Source organism: Lathyrus oleraceus, chromosome 6, assembly GCF_024323335.1.
Source record: "Lathyrus oleraceus cultivar Zhongwan6 chromosome 6, CAAS_Psat_ZW6_1.0, whole genome shotgun sequence".
NCBI lineage: Eukaryota > Viridiplantae > Streptophyta > Magnoliopsida > Fabales > Fabaceae > Lathyrus > Lathyrus oleraceus.
In genome coordinates this window covers 357,310,299-357,337,079 of record NC_066584.1, presented here as the reverse complement: position 1 = coordinate 357,337,079, position 26,781 = coordinate 357,310,299, and the positions used below count along the sequence as shown (strand labels likewise).

General features: G+C 34.7%; 1 protein-coding gene across 1 annotated transcript; it reads right to left on the bottom strand.

The window, feature by feature from the left end:
• Nucleotides 1–10,538: 10,538 nt before the first annotated feature.
• LOC127097823 (vacuolar protein sorting-associated protein 51 homolog) lies at nucleotides 10,539–19,204 on the bottom strand. Its single transcript, XM_051036301.1, has 20 exons — nucleotides 18,871–19,204; nucleotides 18,643–18,782; nucleotides 18,500–18,554; nucleotides 17,834–17,941; nucleotides 17,504–17,602; nucleotides 17,315–17,392; nucleotides 16,348–16,425; nucleotides 15,977–16,099; nucleotides 15,135–15,235; nucleotides 14,980–15,047; nucleotides 14,376–14,449; nucleotides 14,165–14,231; nucleotides 13,757–13,866; nucleotides 13,351–13,620; nucleotides 13,120–13,236; nucleotides 12,267–12,338; nucleotides 12,126–12,176; nucleotides 11,298–11,525; nucleotides 11,035–11,211; nucleotides 10,539–10,922 (listed from the first exon to the last, which is right to left on the bottom strand). Exons 1-20 carry the CDS (start codon nucleotides 19,051–19,053, stop codon nucleotides 10,800–10,802), a joined length of 2,322 nt encoding a protein of 773 aa, XP_050892258.1. The 5' UTR covers nucleotides 19,054–19,204; the 3' UTR covers nucleotides 10,539–10,799.
• Nucleotides 19,205–26,781: the final 7,577 nt, after the last annotated feature.

Sequence of the window (26,781 nt, the reverse complement as noted above, 5' to 3'; positions counted from 1 at the left end):
GTGACCCTTTTTCTTTCTTTGCATATTTTGGTTATGTCAAACTATGTCCCCTTGATATGCAGTCTAATATTCCTCATTTGCTACCACCAAAAAATTATTATTGTACACATTGCATAAGTTTATTACTTTGTAAATGGCGGATAATAGGTTGGAAGGATTTTGTCGAGCATATGAACATGCCGCTATGACATGGGAGCAGGCATAAAGAAGGCTTGGTACTTTTTGCAATTGTACCAACATCTATCTAGTTTGACCTGATAGTATCCACTTAGCTTCCCCTCATTATGGTCCATTGTCTCCTCTACACTGAACCAACCTTTACGGCGGTCAAACATTGTGACCACATGTGTGTTATATTTGGCAGCTTCCTCCTTAATAAATTTCATAGAAGTTTCACTAAATAACTTCCCCGATTGTAACATTGAACTCCATTTTGAACTTCTGATCTCAAACAATGACCTTAACCTAAAATACGTTGTTCTCACCAAAGCAGTTATTGGTAGGTTTCAAGTGCCTTTGAAGACAGAGTTCATTGATTCCATGAGATTTGTTGTCATGTGACCCCATTATTGACCATTGTCGAATGCCCTGATCCACTTCTCCACTAGAATATCATCAATCCACCTTACTTCATCTGAATTTGTCAATTTGATCTCCTCACGGTAGTGTTTGAACGAAGGTTCTATTAATGCATACCCATGCGTTCACAACTTTCTTCTGAAGCATCTTGTCTTTGATATCTGACATAAAATTTTGAGTGATATGTCTAATGTATTAGACATGCGTAGAAGGAGGATCTTGTTAGTTATTATCAAGGTTTTCGTATGCACTCTCAATAGATGTTTGTCTGTCTAAAATCAAGCATAAGTTAGGTTGTGGAATAACGTGTAATCGAATATTTTTTAGAAAAAAAAACTCCATCCACCAGCAGTCCCTCTTTCAACTAGAGTGAAGGCGTTTTGAAAAATGTTGTTGTTTCCATCTTGTGCCACTGCCATGAGTAGCGTACCTTTATATTTTCCATACAACCATGTTCCATCAATTTGAATAATAGGTCTGTAGAATGCAAAACATTTGATACATGGTTCATACGCCCAAAAGAATCGATAAAATATTCATTTCCACTAATACAAGTCATGTTTGGGGTATATGTCGACATGGTCTCCAAAATTGTAACAGTCCCTGGAGCATAATGCTTAAGTGCCACCAAGTATTGTGGAAGTTCTTTGTACGAAACTTCCCAATTTATGAATACTCATTCAAGCTCCTTAGTCTTAACTATCTATGCCTTTTTGAACAAGAGAGTATAATTGTATCGTGTAACGATATACGAGATTATTGTACTCACCTTCAATGAAAAATCCTTGCTAATGACGGACAAAATTTCATCGCATATTAACTGAGAGTTGAGTTTACGATGATCCTGAATCAGGTTGGTAATTATGCAAGTGTGAGGTGGACCCATAGAATTTATCTCCAAAGAATCACTCCTCTTATGATAAGATGCAATCAGTCGGAACACGTAGAGCACTTTATGACACATAATCTTGTACCTCTTCATATTAGTGTGATTGACAGTATAATCAACTGAGAATTCCATGTGAAATTTTTTTATTGCTCTCTCACAATCTTCTTTTATTCGAAACCTGTCTCCCACTTTTAAATCTCACCTCGCCTGCATATAAGGCTTTTAAAATATATTTGAGGATGATTCATCTGCATCCGAGTTCAAGTTTGTCATGTGCTGAGGTGGACAATACACATGACTCGAAGGTAACGACTCTTGCTCTTGGTCGACAGTGTCATCGTTCACCATATGTTACTATTTGGTAATTTTTTATTTCCTGAAACTATTGGTAATACAGTAAATATTATGTATATACCTTTGTTAAGAAGCATAAACAAAATAAGAACATATAGTTGGGGTTCAATTTTTTTATTCCATCTATAACTCTTTGTGTAAAAATACATAAAAAGGTACTTGTTCGTTTTATTCTTGAGTTTTTTTGCTCCAAGCATGGGGTTGATCGAGAATGTCGTCACTCGCCCCCGTCAACGAGAACAATTTCACATTTTCTTATGCAACAAAGTATGTTTATCTCATTATTTTTATTACTTTATACTACAACTAACTATAAATAATTTATTTTCACTCTTTTCGATTTATGTTGTCTGTTCTAGGGATGAACTAAAACAAATGTCTCAAATACGCTATAACGGTCTATCAAAATCTTATAGATCTCCTTGGACCAGACGATGTATTACAACTAAATAACTCATCATCTCGTTAATTTAGTTTTAATATTACTAATTTACAAATCTTCTAATCATGTATTTTTCCTCTACAGTTTATTTGGAGGTCGGATTTGGTTCTCTACCATGAGATTAACCCCGAGAATGCTGGAGTTTGGACTGCAAAAATTGCAATAATTAGTTTCACTACTGTGGAGATGCACTAGAATGATCTTGTCAAACTGCAGTTCGGCATGCAACAACAAATCCCAAACCCCCTGACATGTTTGGGACAATGGCATCAACTAAGAGTCGATGTCCACTACAATTATTTCGATTGGATTGAGTTCACTAGGGAGACATGTCGTCAATGGAAGCACCAATATTAACATATCATAAACGAACCTATCATGCAAGATGTTAAACCAACTCAAAATTATATGAATTGATATAGATCGGTTACAATGAAATAATTTGTGTCTGACCTAAGGTATTTGGTTGACTCATGCCAACGAGCTTCGTCATCATACGCCCAACAACCCACCCCTGCCCAACAACCAACCCCATAATATTACCAGACCCAACAATATTGTCAACCCACTCAAACCCAACAACCAATCCCATAACATCACCATACCAGATACACTCAACAACTAATCAATCATGATTACGAACCCACATACACCCAACCGCAACCAATTCATGCCACTCACTCAAACACAAAACCAAGAGCATGACCCATACCACCAACAATCATATATCGCCACCACATCTTACTATAGCCCCGATGAGGCATATGATTCCACCTTATCCCACCATAGCATCCAACCAATGTACACCCAAACATCACACCACCAAAGCACCCAAACATCACATCGCCAAAACACCCAACCAATACATGTCTTTCAAACGCCACAAGAACCATTACTTAGTTTCCAAAACGAATCAATGTCTCATTTAAACGAACCAACCCGCCCACACGTAATCAAACCAACACGATCCAACTACGACAACATGGACACCAAACTCAATTACGACAACATCGACTACTGGGGAGATATGATCGAAGATTTGTTAGATAACACTAATATCACAGGAACCTCGACCAACCACATTTGGTTTAGGTGAATACTAGGAGACCCCAAACACCTAAAGGAAATCGTGGGAGACCTCGAAGACAAGCGAATGCACGAGAGTGTGAAACCGATGGACGTTACGATCGAGCGAGTCATTAAATTTCTCTCAAATCATTTTGCAATTCTATTTGATGGAATACTATTATAATTTATATTTTTATTTATAACTATTTTGTTGTTAAAATAATTAAATAAAAAAACTAGCACAACACAGAAGGCACATGCAATGGCGCATAGATCTAAAAGTTACATGCATGCGCCACATCTATTGGCTACTCCTAAAGGCATGCACCATAGGCAATGACGCTTTAGGCCAAAACATGAGTGTATGCACCACAGTCAGTGACACATTATCTTATGGGCATTTTTTTTATTTGAAAAGTAATTAATTACTTTGATTTTTTTTTTAAAATTGATTATTTATGATTTTTTTTAAAACATGGTTATTTAAAAAAAACAAATCCCCACTTTTTAACTTATTTGTTTAAAAAAAAGTGAAAACCTCAAAAAATAATTTCATAGAGAAGGTTTAACCTACACCGACTATATTGCATATTTACTTTAAATATAAAAAATGAATTATTTAAAGGATCTCTCAACAATAATTTTTTTTAAAAATTCTTTCTAAAAAATGTCAAAATAAAATTTTTAAAAATGTGAATTGATAATATCTAAATTTAATATTTCTGAATCTCAATAAATCTTTGTCTACTAAAAATTTAAAGATTTTTTTTAAACATAAGAATATTATCATATTACACACATATGAGATTTGATGATGACGTCCAATTTAATAATATCAATTTAAAGTGGAATTTTCATTCTCGAATATCATTATAAGAAGAGAGGAAAAGAAGTATATTTCATAAAAATAAATAATTAAACTATTGATTGAATTTCTTTTTTACAAAGCTATTTTTATAGTTATGAACAAAACAAGTTATTTAAGTTTGGCTTAAACGCACCTCTATTCACATTTTTACTGAAATATTATTTTTCTTCCCAATTCAAAATCGGAAAATTTAAATCTCCGGTATCACAAGTTTGAAATATTTTCTGAAACCTATTTGAAGTTTATTTTAATATTGTAAAATTACATATATTTATATATATTAAATCCAGTGCATCAAACTATCTTGCGACACTTCAACTTCATCTATGTCACATCATTTATTTTCTTAGGTGACATCTCTCAAAATTCATCTTAAACTTTCAAAAGGTCAAAACATTTTTTTACTCTCTATAAAAGGTTACGGGTTCGAATCCAAACAAATGCAAAAATATAATAATCAAATATTTGATTTTAATAATTTTGTTTCTTTCAAAAAATATCATATTAATTTACTCACAATAAATTTATTATTACTCCAATTAAATATATTTTTCAAAACTTTAAAAATAAAAGAGATACTCATATCCACACACATTAAAATATTTTTTGTTTTCTTAAAATTATATCAACAAAAGAAACACTTGAAAAATACTTTTAATGTTAAAGTATATATTCCACAATTTTCAGGGCTAAATTAATCTTAATTGATTAAAAATATAATAGAAAATTCAACACTCTTATCGAATCTATATATTTTTTCGCTGCATTTTTCTTATCATATTAGACAAATAAATTAAAGACAAGCAACAAAATTCTCAATTTCTCATATATATATATATATATATATATATATATATATATATATATATATATAACAAAAATTTGACATTATGGACATAGATTTATAAAGTTATTGAATGCTTTATTCGATAATAATTGAAAATAAGGTTTAATATTTAATTAAGACGAAAAATAAATATATGTCTTATAATTAAATGTTTAAAAGAGAGACAAATATTAAAAATACATTAAAATCAAAATAAAAAATAAATCATTTGGGATATCTTTTAAAATTACTTAAATTTGCAAAATAAAATCTTGTATGTCACTTTCAACTTACAAACATATATTTTTTTATTCGTAATTAATTCATATTATTGTCAAATTATTATATAATAAATTATTATAATATAAATTTTTTGTTCATATTTATAAAATAAAATTTCTTAATATAATTAAAACTCAATTATAAATAAATAAAAAATAATTATCCGCCGCGCATCACGCGGGTCTTAATCTAGTTCAATAATAAAACCATACTTATTTGGATCAAAATCTTGTCAAAGGCTTTTATTTTTCTATTACATTGGTTCAATGTAGTAGTATATTTTTTATTTTTTAAAATTCAGTTTCAAATCCAAATCAACAATGTCACATCATCTCCTATAATTTTACCATTAATGAATATGACATATCCCAAAAAAATAAACCTTAACTTGGACTGAGAAAAAAAATCTAAAACTTAACGATAGATTAAAATCCCAGTTTTAAAAATAGTGGTATTAAAATCATATTTCAAAAAGAAGATGAGAACCAAAATTGTATTTAAATCTTGAAATTTAAGCTATATATTATTAGTAAATTTTTAAATTGACTAAAGATTGTAAAGTATATTTGAGGATGGTTCATCTGCATCCAAGTTCAAGTTTGTTATGTGTTGAGGCAAACAATACACATGACTCGAAGGTAACGACTCTTGCTCATGGTCGACAGTGTCATCATTCACCATATGATCAACCAATATTTCATCTTCTTCTTCTTCCTCGTCAACAAAATCGACTTCGGCTTGTTCGTCGTTGTCAATTTCGCAAAAAACTTGTAACGAATCAACGATTTGAGACAACTGATTTTGTTGTAGTAAAATATACAACTCAATATTTTGAATCCATAATATTCATGAGTTCGAAACATATTTTGAATATCTTCATTATCTCTAACCTTTAGCTTAAAATATTTGATTTGGTTGTTGGCAAAAATAATTGGATTTTTGTAAATGATTTGTGATGTTGAACCACGCTGCAAATTCGTCTCTATTATCTCTTTCAAATGCGAAAAATTTGATTTTATATTTATTGTAAACCGGGTAACATCGGTATTATAAAAATTAAAACCAGATAATTCACATTCAAATGACTCACCATTGATGTGAGAGCATTAATCATGTATTATGGTGAAGGAGCCATATTGTGAAATGCAACGTATTTCTGTGTATTTTTTTGATGATAATGCAATGTGACTTTTTTCATAAACGAATACACGTGCACTTAAATAAGCTGGAAAATGCATGGCCATAATGAACCCATGCGTTATATGTAATGGTGTATCCTTTACATACTTTACCTAAGCGTCGTTGCATGTGGTCTGTCACGTGTTCTGCTACCTTGCATGCATTCCATATTGAGTCTAGCCTCTATAGCCTACAAAGCTGCCACGCTGCACCGCAAGCATGTACCTAGGACACGCCACTTTGACTGGCGCATGTGTGGAAAAGTAAGCCCATGTGTCATAGGCTATGTCACATTAATGCTAGGTTGCATGCAAAAAAACCTCCACGTGAATGCTACGATCCTCTATAAATATGTTTATATCTCAAAATATTTCCATAAAAAACAATCAACAAACACACCTTATCAGCAAAAAAAACACAAAAGCATTCTAAAATATGGCTCTATTAACCATGGGTGAGACACATAGAGGATCCACCAACAACATTGTGGGATTTGTAAGTCATTATTTCGAATATATTACTAAATTTGTCGTTACATTACTATTATTTCTCGTTAATCATTTTTCTTAATTTTTTTTGTTAGGATCTAAAGAGATTTCGTTGTCATGTACATGAATATGTCCCACACGACGAATTGATGGGACCATATTTACGAGCAACCGATTTTGGTAATTTACTTAACATAGTCTCATACTTTATTGATTACAAATTTATCCTCGCTATAGTAGAAAGATTGAGACCCGAGACACATATATTTGACCTTTCGTTTGGTGAATGTACCATCGCACTAGAGGACGTGTGCATGTTGTTGGGTCTATCTATCGAAGGTAGGGTTGTTAATGGTAGAGTTCACTAAGATAACACAATATGCAAACGACTTTTGGATTCCCCTTTGTTTGAATATAAAACAAGGGGTCAAGGTATTAATCTAAAGTGTCTTAAAGAACACTATTCAAATATGATACTAATTGAAGACTCGACTGAGGATGAAAAAATAATTAAAACTCAGTGTTATATTATGTTACTATTTGATAATTTTTTATTTCCTGAAACTACTGGTAATACAGTAAATATTATGTATTTACCTTTGTTAAGAAACACAAACAAAATAAAAACATATAGTCGGGGTTCAGTTGTTTTATCCCATCTATAGTCCTTTGTGTAAAAATGCACAAAATGGTACTTGTTCGTTTATTCTTGCGTTTTATTGCTCCAAGCATTAGGTTGGTCGAGAATATCGTCACTCCCCCCATCAACGAGAACAACTTCACATTCCCTTACGCAACAAAGTAAGTTTATCTCATTATTTCCAATTCCTTACTTTATACTACAACTAACTGTAAATAATTTATTTTCACTTTTTTTATTTAGGTTGTCTATTCTTCGGATGAACTACAACAAATGTCTCAAATACACTATAACAGTCTATCAAAATCTTATAGATCACCTTGGACCATACGATGTATTACAACTAAATAACTCATCATCTCGTTAATTTAGTTTTAATATTACCAATTTACAAATCTTCTAATCATGTATTTTTCATCTACAGTTTATCTGGAGACCATATTGAGGTCTCTACCATGATATTAACCTCGAGGATGTTGTAGTTTGGACTGCAAAACTGCTATCATCAGGTTCACTAATGTGGAGATGCACTAGAGTGACCTTGTCAAACTGCAGTTCGGCATGCAACAAACAAATCCCAGGCCCCTCGATGTGTTAAGGACAATGGCATCAACTAAGAGTTGATGCCCAATGAAATTATTTCGATTGGATTGAGTTCACTAGGGAGACATGTCATCAATGGAAGCACAAATATCAATAAATTATAAACAAACATATCATGCAAGATACTAGACCAACTCAAAATTATATGAATTGGTATAATTCGGTTACAACGAAACAATTTGTGTTTGACCCGAGGTATTTGATCAATCCACTCTAACAAGCTTCGTTATCATACGCCCAACAACCAACCCCACAACATTACCAAACCCAACAATATTGTCAATCCACCCAAATCCAACAACCAATCCCACAACATCACCATACCAGATACACCCAACAACCAATCGATCATGATTACGAACCCACATACATCCAACCCCACAACCAATTTAGGGCACACACCCATACCACCACCAACCATATGCCTCCACCACATCTTACTATAGTCCCGATGAGGCATATGATTTCACCTCATCCCCCATAACATCTAACTCATTTACACCCAAACATCACACCACCAAAGCACCCAAACATCACATTGCCAAAGCACTCAACCAACACATGTCTTTCAAACACCACAAGAACCATTGCTTCATTTTCAAAATGAATCAATGTCCCACTTCAACCAACCAACTCGCCCACGTAACCCAAACAACCCAACCCAACTATGACAATATGGACACCGAACTCAATTACGATAACACTGACTGCTGGGGCGATATGATCGAAGATTTATTAGATAACACTAATATCCCAGGAACCTCGACCAATCACCTTTGACTCAGGTGAATACTAGGAGATCCCAAACACCTCAAGGAAATCGTGAGAGACCTCAAAGGCAAGCGAATGCACCGGAGTGTGGTACCGGTGGACGTTACGATCAAGCGAGTCATTAAATTTCTCTCAAATTATTGTGTAATTCTATTTGATGAAATACTATTATAGTTTATATTTTTATTACTTTTTATTTATAATTATTTTATTGTTAAAATAATTAAATAAAAAAATCAACATAACATAGAAACCACATGCAACGACGCATGCTTCTAAAATTTGCATGTCTACTCCTAAGGACATGCGTCATAGACAATGACGCCTTAGACCAAAACATGAATGCATGCGCCACAGTCAAGTGAGCATTCTCTTGTGGATAATTTTTTTGATTTGAAAAGTAATTACTTTAATAATTCTTTTAGAAAAATTGACTATTTAAGATTTTTTAGAAAAACATGATTATTTTTAAAAAAGATCCCTACTTTTTTACTTATATGTTTCAAAAAAGTGAAAGTTCCCCCCAAAAAAATACTATAAAAGAATCTTTCATAGACGAGGTTTCTCTGTCGACTATATTGCATATTTATTTTAAAATATAAAAAAATAAACTATTTAAAGGATCTCTCAACAATAATTTTTTTAAAAAAAATCTTTCTAAATTTAAAGAATGTGAATTGATAATATCTAAATTTAATATTACTGAATTTCAATAAATCTTTGTCTACTAAAAATTTAAAGAATTTATTCAAATCTAAGAATTTCATCATATTACACACACATATGAGGATTCATGATGACGTTCAATTTAATAATATCAATTTAAATGGAATTTTCATTCTTGAATATCATTATAAGAAGAGAGGAAAAGAAGTACATTTTATAAAAATAAATAATTAAACTATTTATTCAATTTCTTTTTTACAAAATTATTTTTATTGTTATAAACAAAACAAATTATTTAAGTTTGGCTTAAACGCACTTCTATTCACATTTTTACCAAAATATTATTTTTCTTCCCAATTCAAAATCGGAAAATTTAAATCCTCGGTATCACAAGTTTGAAATATTTTTTTGAAACCTATTTAAAATTTACTTTTACGATGTGACATTTTCATTAATATTGTAAAATTACATTCAATAATAAACGGATCAAAATCTTATCACAAGCCTTTATTATTTTCCTATTACATTGGTTCAACGTAGTAGTATATTTTTTATTTTCTAAAATTCAGTTTCAAATCCAAATCAACAATGTCACATCATCTCCTATATTTTACCATTAATGAATATGACATATCCCAAAAAAATAAACCTTAAATTCGATTGTGAGAAAAAAAAATCTAAAACCAACAGATAGATTAAAATCTCAGTTTTAAAAATAGTGGTACTAAAATCGTATTTCAAATAGAATATGAGAATCAAAATTGTATTTAAATCTTGAAATTTAAGCTATAAATTATTAGTAAATTTTTAAATCGACTAAAGGTTCGAATTTTTGGATGTAATCACCAAGCATGAGTAAAATTGAAGTTTCGAGTCATGAATGGATGCAACTTCCTAGCTTCCATACTTAAAAATTACTAACAATATGCAATGTGACATTATGTTACACAAAGTTACAAGAGATTTACAAATTGAACAGAAAAGGAACTAAGCAATCAACTTCCAAGCCATCACTAATTCTACAAAGGCATCCTCCAACTCCTCTTCAGCTCTGTTTAATATTCTCAAGATTGAACGTGTATTTATGTATATCAGCATGTATGAAATGTCCATATCATCATAGCCTCCAGTCCAAATAAAATGTTCATGAAGAGATTATTGTGCTCTGTTCCTTGGTTTTAGTCAACTTTGCTTGTATAAGTTTGTCCAGAATGGGAGGCTCCAATGGAATTGGATCGAGACACCGCTCAGCAGTAGCAACAATCACCTGTGCAAAGAATTAAAAAAAAATCAAATAGGCATAGGAGAAACTCGAGCCTCTGGATAACCATAACACAAATTTGAAAAGTTAAAACCACATGAACACTGTTTCTCCAAACCTCATCAAGCAAGAAGTCGACTGCAGCTTCATCTTCAACTATTTCCCTAAAAGGGGTCCTCAGGAACAGGATATCCAGTTGAACTTGTTGGAATCCACTCCTGTTAAAAGTGTGGAGACGGACAAATTCTTGTAAACTTTTCAGGCAGAGTTTCACTATAGCGGTAACAACAGACTCCTGCAGTTTGTCACCAAAAATGATATCATGGCTTGCAACCAATTTGCTTATATTTAAATCACCAATTTGATAGCCACTATCGATACCTGTGTATATTCTATTTTTGTGAAAATTTCAACTTTTTGCTTAAACAGTTTTGCTAGATGTGTTTCCAGAAGCTGGCTCCTTGCCCTTTGAGTATTTGACCTGCCCAATTTCTCCTCCCGCAAGGGGTTACTCCTTGAAGAAACACTACTCCCATTACTATCAGTCCTGCGGTGCTTACGTGTACCTTGAGGCAAAATCTGCTTCACTTCATTAACTATAGCTTCAAGCTGGAACAGAAAATAGAAAAGTCAAAATCTTCCTCAAGTTTACAGCAATTAATTACTATTCCCTCCGATCCTGTTTTATTATTGTTTTTTGACTTTTTACCCATACTAAGACAACCAATAAATTTTTGTTACATTTTTTCTTTAATGGTAAAATAATATATTAGATAAAAGGATAGCCCACCGAAAAATACAAGGTAACACAACAAGAAGTGTCAAACCAGAAGGCTACAGGTGAATGAAAAACAGGGAACAAACAAGAACAAACAAAAGCACACCACAAGAACCACAACCAAAACAACTTGCATACAGAAAAAACAAATAGGAGACCTCCACACCAATACACTTAATCAATTTTTATTTCATTTCGTCTATTTTTCTCTCTACAATAAATAACTAAGGGTATTATTGTCAAAATTTAATTAACGATGCATTGGATTTTGAAAACGACAAGTAATTAGAAATAAAAAATTTCAGCAAATGCGACATGTAATTAGGAAGGAGGTAGAATCATACTAGTATCTCCGAGTGAAGATATTCAAGACTTCATAATCAATGGCAAAGAAAACATCGTGGTTGATATGAAAACACATAAATACCAACCTCTTGAAGAAAAAAATCAACAAACATGTGCACTTCTCTTGGCTCCTTATGCTGTATAAAGTAAATAATAATCTTTAGAATGCTCTTTCATAGATAATCACCAATCTATTTTTTTTAATGAAGAGCATATAACAGCCTGACCTTAACCCAATTAGGCGTTGTAAACCTCTTCTTCAGGATAAGTGAAATCCTTTGAGTTCTCATATTTATGTACTGAAAAGAACCAAACAGTATACGTAAATGAAGCTTAAACAGTAGAATGAGATTAAATATCATCCAAAACCAAAACATTCAAGGATGAACACTACAAAACAAAACAAAAAAAAAATACAGAAGTGAAGCTTGTTAGTTTCTTTGGAAATCAAACCAGACACAAGTACCTTAAGGGTGCGTTTGATTTGCCAAAAAATAAACTACAGGACATGACAACTCTTATTGTACCCTGTTTGATTTAGAAACCGGGCATGAGACTGAACAAAATAGGGGGCAAGAGAATCAGCAAAAACGTGAATTTTTGTCTCTTACTGAACCACGAGACAACTTTTGGTCCCAAGTACAAGCTATCTAAACTACCATTTTTATTTTCTACTCAATATTATATCTCATCTCATCTCTCTCTCCCCTCCCGCTCTCACAAATCTCTTCTCTCCCCTCTCTCCCTCTTCCTCGTTGTATCCTTTCTTTCTCTCCCTCTCATTTATTAAGATCTACATTCATAGATAATGTCATACAGGATAAAAAGTTGACTAGTAACTCACAAGTTTGTCTTGTACTATTTTGTCTAATCAAACGGACCTTAAAAGAAACCACACTGGTGAATGTTTCAGCTAAATTGTGTTCCCTACTGTCCTTTAACTACCCATTTAGGCCTTTATTTTCATTTCATTGATTCTGGATTCCTTCGTTTACTAACAAATACAGTCTAAAACTATATACAGAGTTGTCACATGAACAGCATTTCCATTGAAAAGAGTATATGAACTTGAAAGCATACCAGGTGCAGGAATTTTTCACCAGCTGAGCGGAATTTTCTACAGATTTCTCCAGGAACAAATGCAGGTCTAGAGTCATAGCCTCTAACACTACCACCAGAAAAGGAAGCAGCTATTTCCTGAAGATACAAGGAAAATTATAAGGAATACTCGTGAGGATATGGAAGGAAAAATAACCACACAAATCGATCTAATTCAGTAATCAAATCTAAGTCTACAAAGTGGATCCTTACCTCAGTGATTTTGGGGATGACAGTTTGTTCAATAAAAGCGGACAACTGTGCCAGGACTAGGACAAGGCCAGGAAAAGCTTTTTCAACGATAGCTCCCTCTGCCAATCCATGAACTTGAATAGCTGAAGAATTATTTCTTCCCGAAAATAGGAGGAACTGATCTTCAAGTTGCCTAAAAAAGTCTTGAAATCCTTCTTGAACCAAATCAACAAATAACTCTCTTAGCCTAACTAAGATCCCAGAGTCATCATCTAAAATTTTGCGGAAGTCCTGAAGGGAGAGAGATAAAATGTAAATGAAACACAATAAAACAAATATAAGAGAAACTCTACACAATAGCATTGCAAGCTTGCATACATGATTATATTAAATCAATTAGACTGGTCTGAGCATAAAACGTGCTCACCAGCAAGACGTTCATGCCTCCTTGCAGAACTGATTTTGTACTAGCATCAAGAACAGCTTCAAGAGAGTACTGCTCTGCTCCATCCTTTTTCAGGACTTGTAAGAAGGAATCTATTAAACAGAAAGCCAACTCAGCATAGTTATAAATGTAAAAACTTTAACAGATTTTTCACGAGCAATCATGTGACGAGACTACATGTTAGACATCAAACAAGAACTGGTCACAACATAATAACCATCATTTTGTGATTTGGTCATTTTAGAAAACAAGCAGTCAACTTGGGGCAAAGTTTTCAGTTTCAGCACTTTGTAATTCTCCTACGATATGGTACGGTAAATATTTCAAACTTAGAGCCAAAACTAAAGATTGGCAGCATTCTTAATCTGAGTTATAGAAGTTAGAACAAACCTGAGATGTCTTGCAGGAGATGAGAAAATGCACTTCTAACATACACCGTAACAACAGCACTTGCAGCCTACAAATATTCAGGATTGATAAATGAAAATCTATTTTCTAACATAGGCTCCAAATTTATTACTCTGAGAAAAACAGGAAGTGGAATTGAAAAACTACAGCTCAGGTCAGAATCAAATTTGAGCCAATGACATCAATAGATAACCTGAAGAGAATGGTTAGAGAGAGTTGCTTCTGGCAAGACTTCATCTATCAGAAGTACATCATTCCAAACAACTCCTGTAAATATCATTTTAAAGATATCATAGTCAGGCCGCATATATAGCACAAAGTATACAGGATGCATATATAACAGCGAAAGATGGGGTTAATGGCGGTATTTTTTGGGGTCCTAATAAATCATTGAAGACACATAGTTAAACAAACACCGTATTGCAATAAAGGCATCCAGAAAGACAACAAAACCAAATGGATGCATATGATCCAGGAGAACATGGCAGTGCATTCATGGAAAGTACAGGCCACTTTCAACACAGTCAGGCCTATAAGAAACTAATCTAGATTGCTTGATTTTAAAAAAAAATATATTGAAAACAAAAGTGTTAGTTTTTACTTAATGCGCCAAAGATAAATTGGACTAAAACTACGGTTATTTTCCATTTAAACGAAACTTACATATTATATAACAAACATAGGATTCAAAAATCATTGTGGCACGTCGTCTATTTAATGTGGAACTAAAAGTAAAACCAAAAATCCATCAAGCATGTGTCTAGAAATTGGGAAAGTAGCAAAGTTGTATTCCTTACGAAGAACCCCGAGTAGATCTGCTGGGTGAATCCGTGTCTTCACGTATTCCTTTGCAATTACAAAATTTCTAGCGATCATTGAAAAAGTGAGCATGATATACAAATTTTACCAACAGTGGATAAATTGGCTGCCTATGGTAGATACAAATACTAACTTCGTAACCAAATCTTGAGCGAGTTTGATCAACTGCTTTTCTGAATCCGGAAATATTACTAAAAGAGCACGAACTGCCTCCATAAATTCATGAGTTGTTGCCTATAATAGGAAATGGAAGAGAAACAATTTTAATTTATCAATCTCATAGTATCAGATATGAAATAAAACATATGTACTGAAAGTAAATTAGGCTAAGTAAAAGAATTTTGGATATAATCAGAATAGTCATCCTATAATTATAAATATTCCATTTATCCATAGATAATTATACACAATTAAACAACCATCATACTATGAGATATGCTTATTAAATACAAAAATGACATCTACACTGTAATAAATACGGTTGTTGGATTTTTATATTTTCCATCTACCTTGGAATCTGTGCCAATACATATTTGATGGGCATTTTTTGCATGATGGCATATACAGTGTCTGGGAATTGATGTTTGGTTCTGTGTTTGAATAGCAAGTCGCTCATACTATATGTGATACTATCTTTGTTATTTCCTATTATTTGCAGAGTCGGCGATATTCAAATCCATCACATGAACCTTAACAGTTTCAGAGAGACAAATCATCTTCTCATAAAGTGCAGCGTTAATCTATCTTCTATAAGGATGTACTCCTTAGATAGGTATCCACATTGTTCAGATCAGAGCCGTATATTATTTCACAGAATCATCACTATCTTGATTGAAATGGTGTATTTAAGATACATAATTTTAATGCTGTTTGCTGTTAACATCTTAAGTAACCAAGATAGGATAATAAAACCACGATTAAAGGGGCAAGGAAGGAAGACAATAAACAAAAACATACTGCTCTGCTAATAGTTACCTTCTGAGCAGATGCTGAAGGAGAAGAGTCTCCCAAAGCATTGTTTATTTCCTCGGGGCTCAGCTGAATGTCTGTAATGGATTGTTCTAATTTCTCAAGTAACTTTGCCTTCAAATTGTTCACCTGCCAACAAATAGAAAACCTACTATCAAATAAATTATAAACTCAATCAGTAACACCTAAAAAAAATAGTGTTCATTCATTCTCTCTATTAAAAGGAGGGGCATGAAAGACCCAAAATTCACCATACAGATCAATAAAAAGAAGTATTTCACGTCATAAGGAAAGTTCTTTAAAGTAAACATTCAGAAAATAGTTACTAGCTAATACAAAATGACATTCCATAAAAAAAACAAAAAAACTGTACAAACCGGAAAATCCAACTGCTTAAGGAGCACTGCAGCCTCGGCTCTCACTTGTATGGATTCAGAATCTGAAAATAGCTTCCCCTGGTTAGAGAGAGGGAAAGAAAAAGAAATCAAATCTCAAAAAAATTAATAAACTAATTACATCGTTTCAACATAACATTGACTTAAAGTTGACTGTCATCCTATAAAGCATGACATCTCTCAAACTGCCATGTTGGCATGTCAATTTAAAAACCGACTTTTTTCAGCTCAAACACGGCTTGAAGATGGACCAAGAGAATGAGCCAATACATACCCTCGATCGAACAGTTCTATGATTGAAGAATAAAATATTTTTTTAAAAGTCAACATATATTATATTTGAAAATTGAAATCAATTAAAATATATGAAACACAAACTTTATTCGTTAAAACATAAAGTCGTAAAATGACCCCTAGTAGTTTTAAAAGACATTACTTGTCTTCTTATTTTGGAATTATTTCTAATAAGGGTTACGTTATGAGATGAATCCTCCAAAGATTTTTATAAGATGATTTGCCACGTTTCACAAGTGACACATTATTTAAAAATAGACAAGTCATCAATTTTAAAATACACATGTTTGTGTGTGTCTCAGTGCACTATATATTGCACTAGTGTTTGACTATGTCCTATGTGAGTGCTTCATAGTTTTTTATATGTTTTGCCCATGTTGGGAAAACTAGATTAGAAAGGTTTAACAAATGAGCAGAGAAGTTAATCCTGTCCAATTTTACTATGAATTTGATAACTAAATAAGATAAGCATATGGATATCCACCAAAGGTGTCTGTCACACCATGTTATGAATTGATATGGCTATTCTAGATACAAGAGAGATAGAATATAGCAGACTAATAACTCAACAACTAAATAATCCATATCACCCCCTGACTTGAATTTGGCTGATTGGCCCATGTCTAAAGATCCCGACAAGATGCTAGAATTATACCTGCAAGTTTCTTATTACATTAGCTATTGCTTCTTCAGATGCTTGCTTACAGTCCTGAAACGACGAATCTCCATATGCCTGACAAAGAGGATACATAACCAAGATATTTCATCTAAGACCAGGATTGATATGTTCCGTTTAAAAGTAATCAAGGGAATGAATTAGAAACAATGTAATGGCAAAAGAAACCTTAAAAATCGGTGTTGCTCCAATGTAAAACCTAACTGCATCTGCATACGCCTCTGACTTGATGCACTTGGCAAGTCTATCAGGAAGATCATATATAAACTACTCTTCGACGGAGTGAAAAGTGCGTCAGCCATATCACATAAACACTTATAAGAAAATAAAGATATCGCACATATAAAGATATAGACAAATAATTCAACAGGGGACCACACTGAAACAATAAATTATTTCATTATTACATCCATTTAGCAAAACCTCAACTTGCATCGCGTTTGATATGTGGAAAGCTAAATATTCGGTGAACAGTGATGTGGACAATTGCTTTAGTACCTGAACTTTCCGAAGAAGATTGCAAGTCCTATGAAGTTTTTCAATATGCTCCCTTTTGTCAAATAATGAAGTGTTCACATTGTCACTCCTTGACTGCACAGACATTATCTACACCAGGGAAAAATGTGGATTCCTATCAAATTCAAATCTCTTATCTTCCTCTTTCTATGAAGCACGGATTCCGACACGGACACTCCAACATTGATAATGTCAAAAATATAGGATACCGACACCGCTACATATTTGATAATATTTAAGCTTCATTTATCCATCTATTATTAAAAGAGTTAAAAATATTCTAATCAAGATTAATGTCTTGAATTCTTTCTTCAATACATACTTAACCCTTTTAAATGTGTGATGTTTTTAAATGTGTATGTTTTTTTTGTAAACACTTGTCTGAATTGTCTGACACGTGTTGTATTAGTGTCTGACACTGATTCAAAGAGTGTCGAAGCAAATAAAAAAGCTATTTTTGGGGACACTCGTGTGACTTTTCCGACAAGTGCCATACAAGTGACGGACACCAACGCGTGTAGACACCGCCACACCCCTACTCCTGAAGGTGTCCATGCTTCATAAGACCTCTTTTCATTTGCTTCTTTTCAATATAAGGACACAACAACAACAACAAAATTTAACTCTATAAACTAAAGCTACTGTTACCTTGTCAAGAAGCTGTTCCATATTAGTCTCCATCCCTGAAATGTTACTCTTCATCCTGTTCAACAAAAGCAAAATATATTGATTCTTCCATTCACACAACACACACTCTAAACAAATCAAGAGAAAAAGAGAGATCCAAATACCTCTTTATAGTATCTGTAGCGCTAATGAACTTGTTATAATTCTCGTAAACAAGCATTTGCAAATCAGTATCAAGATTCTTAATTTCAGCAGCCATTTCAACATGTCGCTGAAGTAACCCTTCCAAATTGGACTTATATACCTTTCAAATGAATCAATTGAGTAATTCAATTTAACGAAAATGAAATCAAATTATAGAGATGAACTATGGAAAGGGGAGAATAGATTACGAGTATGTTCATGTATTGATCGGGATCGAATTCAGAGGAGTTGATGTCATCGATAGAGGTGTGTTTGGGGGAAGTGATGCCAGTGGAGTTAGAAGAGATGGAAGGGTCTGGAGAGTAGAAACTGGATAACAGATCTCGCATTCTCTTTGATTTATCGTCAAGGTGAACTTCATCTGCACCCATTTTACACACCTTTTTCTTCTGATGTGATGAATCGATTCAATTTCTCTTCCTCTGATATGTGAAATGACGAATTGCAAGAAAACTGGTATTGAGATTTGGGGAAGACGATGTTTTTTTTTCTTTACCCCCTACAATGGGAGATTTCTTCTAGCCACCCTGAAAAGACAATATTGCCCTTATAAAATTACTTCATTATTTTTTAAATTTAGAGGATTTTCAAATGGATTTTTGAAAATTCTAAGATGATAATATTGAAAATTTTCAAAATCAATATATTTTTAAAAAATTAAAGTTTAGGAATTTTTTAATGAAAATTTTAAAATTTCTAATACAAAATCTCATTTGAATTATCAAAAATTTTAGAATTTTCAATAATTATACATATTTGATTTTTTATCGAAAATTTTGAAATTTTCGGTATGGATACAAAAAAAATTTTTTATCAGAAATTCTGAAATTTCGGGTAGTTGTAATATTTTTTAAACCAAACAAATAACACTACCGAAGGTTGATATGAATACGACCTCGTCTCTTTGGCCCATGTATAATATTTGAGAATTTCTTAATTATTTCTCAACATAGTGAAAAACGAAAACTACTTATAGAATCCGGAAATGCATCTCCCGACGTATTTCATTTACACTAGTTTTTCAACTAAGTCTTAAGGTTATGTCCAAAAAAATTACATAGATGCATCTTTGGACGTTATTTTAATCAAATACGCAAGTGATGAACCATTCAAATTGTATCTTAACTGCTTCGTAGCAGAGGATATATATACTTCCAAGCATACATAGACCACTATGAGACGCGTTCGTTGGACTACATGGTGTTCTACTCTAGATGGTTGGTTTGTGGGTCACGTCTGATATTTCCTCATTTACCTGAGTGTATCATGCAGTAGTTCGACTACATGCAGTTTGTTCTCAAAGACCCATCAAAGTATGTTCCTCACGCTATGACACGCAGAGGTGTGGGTGCCATGTATGATTATTACCTTAATCATTTGGTACCTTATGTGACACATGATATTATACCTCCTAACGACTAGAATGTTGCACACGACTACATCTAATAGTACTTCAGGGTGTCATATCCTTATATGACATCGACTGCTCTGGGTGATCCACATAAACCATCTAATCAGAAGATACTAAAGGTGGAGAATGTAACACCCCGATTAAAATAAGAGAATTATTTAATTGAGTTAATATTATTTTATTAATTTAATTAAATAAAGTTGAATTATTGGATTATTATTATTATTATTTGGAGTAATAATTATTTGGAAAATATATAAGTTGGAAATAAGAGAAAGAGTCTCATTTTTTGGAACAGAAGGGTTTTACGTGAAAAAGCAGAGAAACATCGTGAAAGAGGAAAAGGGCAAGAGAAGGAGCTGTAGAGCAAAGGTTGGAGAACGGAAAAGCTTGAAGCTCGAAGAGTTGCCGGATTGTTAAGGTAAGGGGGGTTTATCGTCGTTTAATGGGTATTATCGATTAACATGTAATGGGTAGTGATAAGCCGTCGATTGACCCTAATTGGGATTTAGAATGCTGAGAAATTATGTTGAATGAGTTGTATTAAAGCTGAAATTGAATTTGTGTTTGAGTGTATTGTGAATTTCTGAGCGTATAGCTTTTTACGGAAGTTGAATCGGAGGTCCGGAAGTCCTCCAACGGCGGAAAATGCGGAAACTCTGCATTCTGCCTTGTGTTAGCGCAGGAACTGCTGTTTCGCCTGCGTTAACCGGTTAACACTGCTATAAATTGTGAAAAATGTTGAGTTTTGCCTGCGTTAACCGGTTAACCTATAGCGTTAACCGGTTAACACTGTTGCGTTTTGCCTGGAAGTGTAATTTTCCTGCGTTAACCGGTTAACCTATAGCGTTAACCGGTTAACACTGTTGCAGTATGTAAAAATGGTTGATTTTTATGATGTAAGTGTAATTGGTGATTGGCCTATTGTATCCAATTGTGATAAATAAATTCGTGGAGTCTATGTTGTGAAATGTTGATGCAAATATGTTGATAAGTTGTTTTGTGGAAAATATTAAGTTGTAGGCTGATGAGCCAAAGTTGAATACAAGTTGTTGTGTTGAAAATGCTGAGTTGTAGGCTGATGAGCCAAAGTTGATTTTTAAGTTGTTGTTGCTGAAAAAGCTGTTATGTTATCGTTGTTATTATGTTGTTGAACTTTCAAGTCGTACATGCCATATACATTCATATGCATTAAGTCGGGGCTTTTGCTCACACCACGTTGGCCTGGATTGGCAAAATTATGGGGCTTTTGCTCACACCACGTTGGCCTGGATTGGCAAAAATTTTAAGTTGAAAGTTGAAGGCTTATGCCTTGATGCCCACTAAACTGGCAATGATTTTAAGTTGGGAGTTTTACTCCAAATGGTACCACATGCATGAAGAGTCGAGTCTCATTTGAGTTGCATTTACGTTGTGTTTGAATATGATGTTGAGTTGAATATGCTGCTACCGAATGCATGATATGATGTGGGTGATTAACGTGTAAAGTTACTTAACATAACATGATGATTTATAATATTTGTTATATCGATTGAGGAACTCACCCTTACAGTTATATTTTTCAGGTAACGAGCAGTGAGTTGAGTAGAAGCTAGTGCTTGAAGTCTAGAGTGGTTTTAGTGAGTCATGCTCTGATAGATGTAACATCGGGACGGGATGTTTTATTTGTTGAATAAATGTTAATTTTAAGATATTACAGATGTTGAATGTTTCTATCCGCTGCGAATTTTTAAAGAAGTGTTTATGTTGAATTAAATAATGAGCATGACTGATTTTTACGGTGAATTATGTGAAGTATTATGTGACACCCTTGGTGCATGATTACTCTGATATTGATTTATATGCTGTTGTTTTAATTAAATAATTGGGGTATTTAGAAGGGTGTTACATTAGTGGTATCAGAGCAGGTCGGTCTGTCCGGCCAGTTGTCGTGTCGTTACTGTCTAACAATTGTGTAATTGTTATTAATCTAACGTTAAGTTGTGTTGTATTGATAAGTTGAAATGGCTGGAAGGAATGACGCTGCAATGGCTGCCGCAATGCAAGCAATGGCACAAGCGGTGCAGAACTTGCCAAATGCTGGTGGTGATGCTGGGTCACGTAGCTTGGCGACTTTTCAGAGAGAGAATCCGCCGGTGTTTAAAGGGAAGCATGATCCAGATGCAGCCTTGGGATGGTTGAAAGAGATTGAGAGAATCTTCCGTGTTATGGATTGCACTCCAGCTCAGAAGGTTCGGTATGGTACTCACATGCTAGCAGTCGAAGCTGATGACTGGTGGCTAGAGACTCACGAGAGGTTGACCGTGGCAGGTGAAATCATTACTTGGGATGTATTCCGTAGGGAATTTCTGAGGAAGTATTATCCGGAAGATGTCCGTGGTAAGAAGGAAATTGAATTCCTTGAGCTGAAGCAAGGAAACATGTCTGTCACTGATTATGCTGCGAAATTTGTGGAGCTGTCCAAATTTTATCCTCATTACACTGGTGCTGGTGCTGAATTTTCAAAGTGCATCAAGTTTGAAAATGGACTGCGCTCTGAAATTAAGAAGGCTGTTGGGTATCAGAAGATACGCATTTTTACTGAATTGGTTGATAGCTGCAGGATATTTGAAGAGGACAATAATGCTCATTACAAGATTGTCAGTGATCGCAGAGGCAAGCAACATCAAAACCGTGGCAAGCCGTATGATGTTCCAGCTGGAAAAGGGAAGCAAAGAGCTGCTCCGGCTCAGAGAGCTAGTGGGGGAGGTGCTCCTGCTGGTATAGTTTGCTTCAAATGTGGTCAGGCTGGTCATAAGAGTAATGTATGCACTGCTGAAGTAAAGAGGTGTTTTCGCTGTGGTAAGATTGGCCATGCAATAGCTGATTGCAAGCACAAGGAAGTGATTTGTTTTAATTGCGGAGAAGAAGGGCATATTGGAAGTCAGTGTCAGAAGCCGAAGAAAGGGAATCAGTCAGGAGGCAAGGTCTTTGCTTTATCGGGTTCTGAGACTTCTGCAGATGATCGTTTGATCCGAGGTACGTGTTATATTAATGGCTTTCCTCTTGTAGCTATTATTGACACAGGTGCGACTCATTCCTTTATATCTTTGGATTGTGCTGTGAAACTTAAGTTAGAGATATCTGAGATGTTTGGTAGTATGGTAATTGATACTCCTGCGAAGGGTTCAGTGACTACTACTTCGGTTTGTTTAAATTGTCCTTTGAGTATTTTTGGTAGAGACTTTGGGATGGACCTAGTGTGTCTTCCACTAGTGCAGATTGATGTTATTCTGGGTATGAACTGGTTGGTGTTTAACCGAGTTTCTATCAATTGTTTTGATAAGACTGTGATATTTCCTGAGAGTGAGGAAGGAAAGAGTTTGTTTCTATCAGCGAGACAAGTGGATGAGGAAGTAGCTGATGGGGCAGAGTTGTTTATGCTGTTAGCGACTTTGGAGGCTAAAGATAAACTGGTGATTTGCGATCTAGCTGTGGTGTGTGATTTTCCTGATGTGTTTCCGGAAGAAGTGAATGAATTGCCGCCAGAACGTGAAGTGGAGTTCTCTATTGACTTGGTACCTGGTACTAGGCCGATATCGATGGCTCCGTACCGTATGTCTGCTGTTGAGTTAACTGAATTGAAGAGTCAGTTGGAAGATCTATTGGATAAGAAATTTATTCGTCCGAGTGTGTCACCGTGGGGTGCACCAGTGCTATTGGTTAAGAAGAAAGAAGGTACTATGAGGTTGTGTGTGGACTACAGGCAACTGAATAAAGTGACGATCAAGAATCGGTATCCTTTGCCGAGGATTGATGATTTGATGGATCAGTTGGTTGGTGCAAGTGTGTTCAGTAAAATAGATTTGAGATCTGGGTATCATCAGATCCGTGTGAAAACAGAGGATATTCAGAAGACTGCTTTCAGAACAAGGTATGGACATTATGAGTATTCTGTAATGCCTTTTGGTGTGACTAATGCGCCTGGAGTATTTATGGAGTATATGAATAGGATTTTCCATCCGTATCTAGACAAGTTTGTTGTGGTGTTTATTGATGACATTTTGGTGTATTCGAAATCTGAAGAAGAGCATGCTGAACATTTGAGAGTGGTTTTAGAAGTTCTACGAGAAAAGAAGTTATTTGCTAAACTGTCTAAATGTGAATTTTGGTTAGAAGAGGTGAGTTTCTTGGTCATGTGATTTCAAGAGGTGGCGTTGCTGTTGATCCTTCTAAGATAGAAGCGGTATCTAAGTGGGAAGCTCCGAAGTCTGTTGCTGAGATTCGAAGTTTTCTTGGTTTGGCTGGTTATTATAGGAAGTTCATTGAGGGATTTTCTAAGTTGGCGTTACCGTTGACGATGTTGACTAGAAAGGGGCAAGCGTTTGTTTGGGACTCAAAATGTGAAGAAGGTTTCCAAGAGCTAAAGAGAAGGTTGACTACTGCTCCTATTCTGATATTACCGAGTTCGTCGGAATCATTTGAAGTTTATTGCGATGCTTCATTGTTGGGTATGGGTGGCGTGTTGATGCAGAATAAGCAGGTTATAGCTTATGCTTCAAGACAGCTGAGGGTTCATGAGAGGAACTATCCGACGCACGATTTAGAGTTGGCAGCTGTGGTGTTTGTTCTGAAGTTATGGAGACATTACTTGTACGGGTCAAGATTTGAGGTTTTCAGTGACCATAAAAGTTTAAAGTACTTATTTGATCAGAAAGAGCTGAATATGAGACAGAGGAGATGGTTAGAGTTTCTGAAGGATTATGACTTTGGTCTGAATTACCATCCGGGTAAAGCAAACGTAGTGGCTGATGCATTGAGTCGGAAATCATTACATATGTCTATGTTAATGGTTAAGGAATTGGATTTAATTGAACAGTTTAGAGACTTGAGTTTGGTGTGTGAGAGTACTCACAATAGTGTTAAATTGGGAATGTTGAAGTTGACAAGTGGTATTCTAGATGAGATCAGAGAGGGTCAGAAATCTGATATGCTTTTGGTTGATAAGTTGACTCTAGTGAATCAAGGTCAAGGTGGCGAATTCAGAGTTGATGAGAATGGTGTTTTGAAATTTGGTAATCGGGTGTGCATTCCGAATGTTACCGAACTTAAGAAGAGTATTCTTGAGGAAGGACATCGTAGTGGTCTGAGTATTCATCCTGGAGCTACGAAGATGTATCATGATTTGAAGAAGTTATTTTGGTGGCCGGGAATGAAAAGAGAAATTGCGAGTTTTGTCTATTCTTGTTTGACTTGTCAGAAGTCAAAGATTGAGCATCAGAAGCCGTCTGGGCTAATGCAACCGTTGGCTATTCCAGAGTGGAAGTGGGATAGTATCAGTATGGATTTTGTTTCTGGTTTACCGAGGACAAGTAAGAATTTTGAAGCTATTTGGGTGATTGTTGACAGATTAACAAAGTCGGCTCATTTCATTCCGATTAGAATGGATTATCCGTTAGAGAAATTGGCTGAGTTGTATATTGAGAAGATTGTAAGTTTGCATGGTATTCCGTCTAATATTGTTTCGGACAGAGATCCTAGATTTACATCGAAGTTCTGGGAAGGTTTGCAGAAGGCTTTGGGAACTAAGCTGAGATTGAGTTCTGCATATCATCCGCAGACTGACGGTCAGACTGAGAGGACGATTCAGTCATTAGAGGATCTTTTGAGAGCTTGTGTTTTGGAAAAAGGAGGTGGTTGGGATTGTTATTTACCGTTGATTGAGTTTACCTACAACAATAGTTTTCATTCGAGCATTGGTATGGCGCCGTTTGAAGCTTTGTATGGTAGGAGATGTCGGACACCGTTATGTTGGTGTGAGTCCGGTGAGAGTGCTGTGGTCGGACCGGAAATTGTTCAACAAACTACGGAAAAGATTAAGATGATTCAGGAGAAGATGAGAATTGCTCAGAGTCGTCAGAAGAGTTATCATGATAAGAGGAGGAAGTCGCTTGAGTTTCAAGAGGGAGATCATGTGTTTCTTCGTGTTACTCCGATAACAGGTGTTGGTCGGGCTTTGAAGTCGAAGAAGTTGACACCTCGATTTATTGGTCCTTATCAGATTTTAGAGAGGATAGGAGAGGTAGCCTATCGTATCGCTTTACCGCCGTCACTTGCGAATTTGCATGAGGTTTTTCATGTGTCTCAGTTGAGGAGGTACATTCATGATCCGTCGCATGTAGTCCAAGTAGATGATGTACAGGTGAGAGATAACCTGACTGTTGAAACATCACCTATGAGGATCGAGGATCGAGAGTTGAAGCAGTTGCGGGGTAAAGAGATTGCCTTGGTGAAGGTAGCTTGGGGAGGACCAGCAGGTGGCAATGTGACTTGGGAACTGGAGAGTCAGATGAAGGAGTCCTATCCAGAGTTATTTGTTTGAGGTATGTTTTCGAGGACGAAAACTCTTTTAGTGGGGGAGAGTTGTAACACCCCGATTAAAATAAGAGAATTATTTAATTGAGTTAATATTATTTTATTAATTTAATTAAATAAAGTTGAATTATTGGATTATTATTATTATTATTTGGAGTAATAATTATTTGGAAAATATATAAGTTGGAAATAAGAGAAAGAGTCTCATTTTTTGGAACAGAAGGGTTTTACGTGAAAAAGCAGAGAAGCATCGTGAAAGAGGAAAAGGGCAAGAGAAGGAGCTGTAGAGCAAAGGTTGGAGAACGGAAAAGCTTGAAGCTCGAAGAGTTGCCGG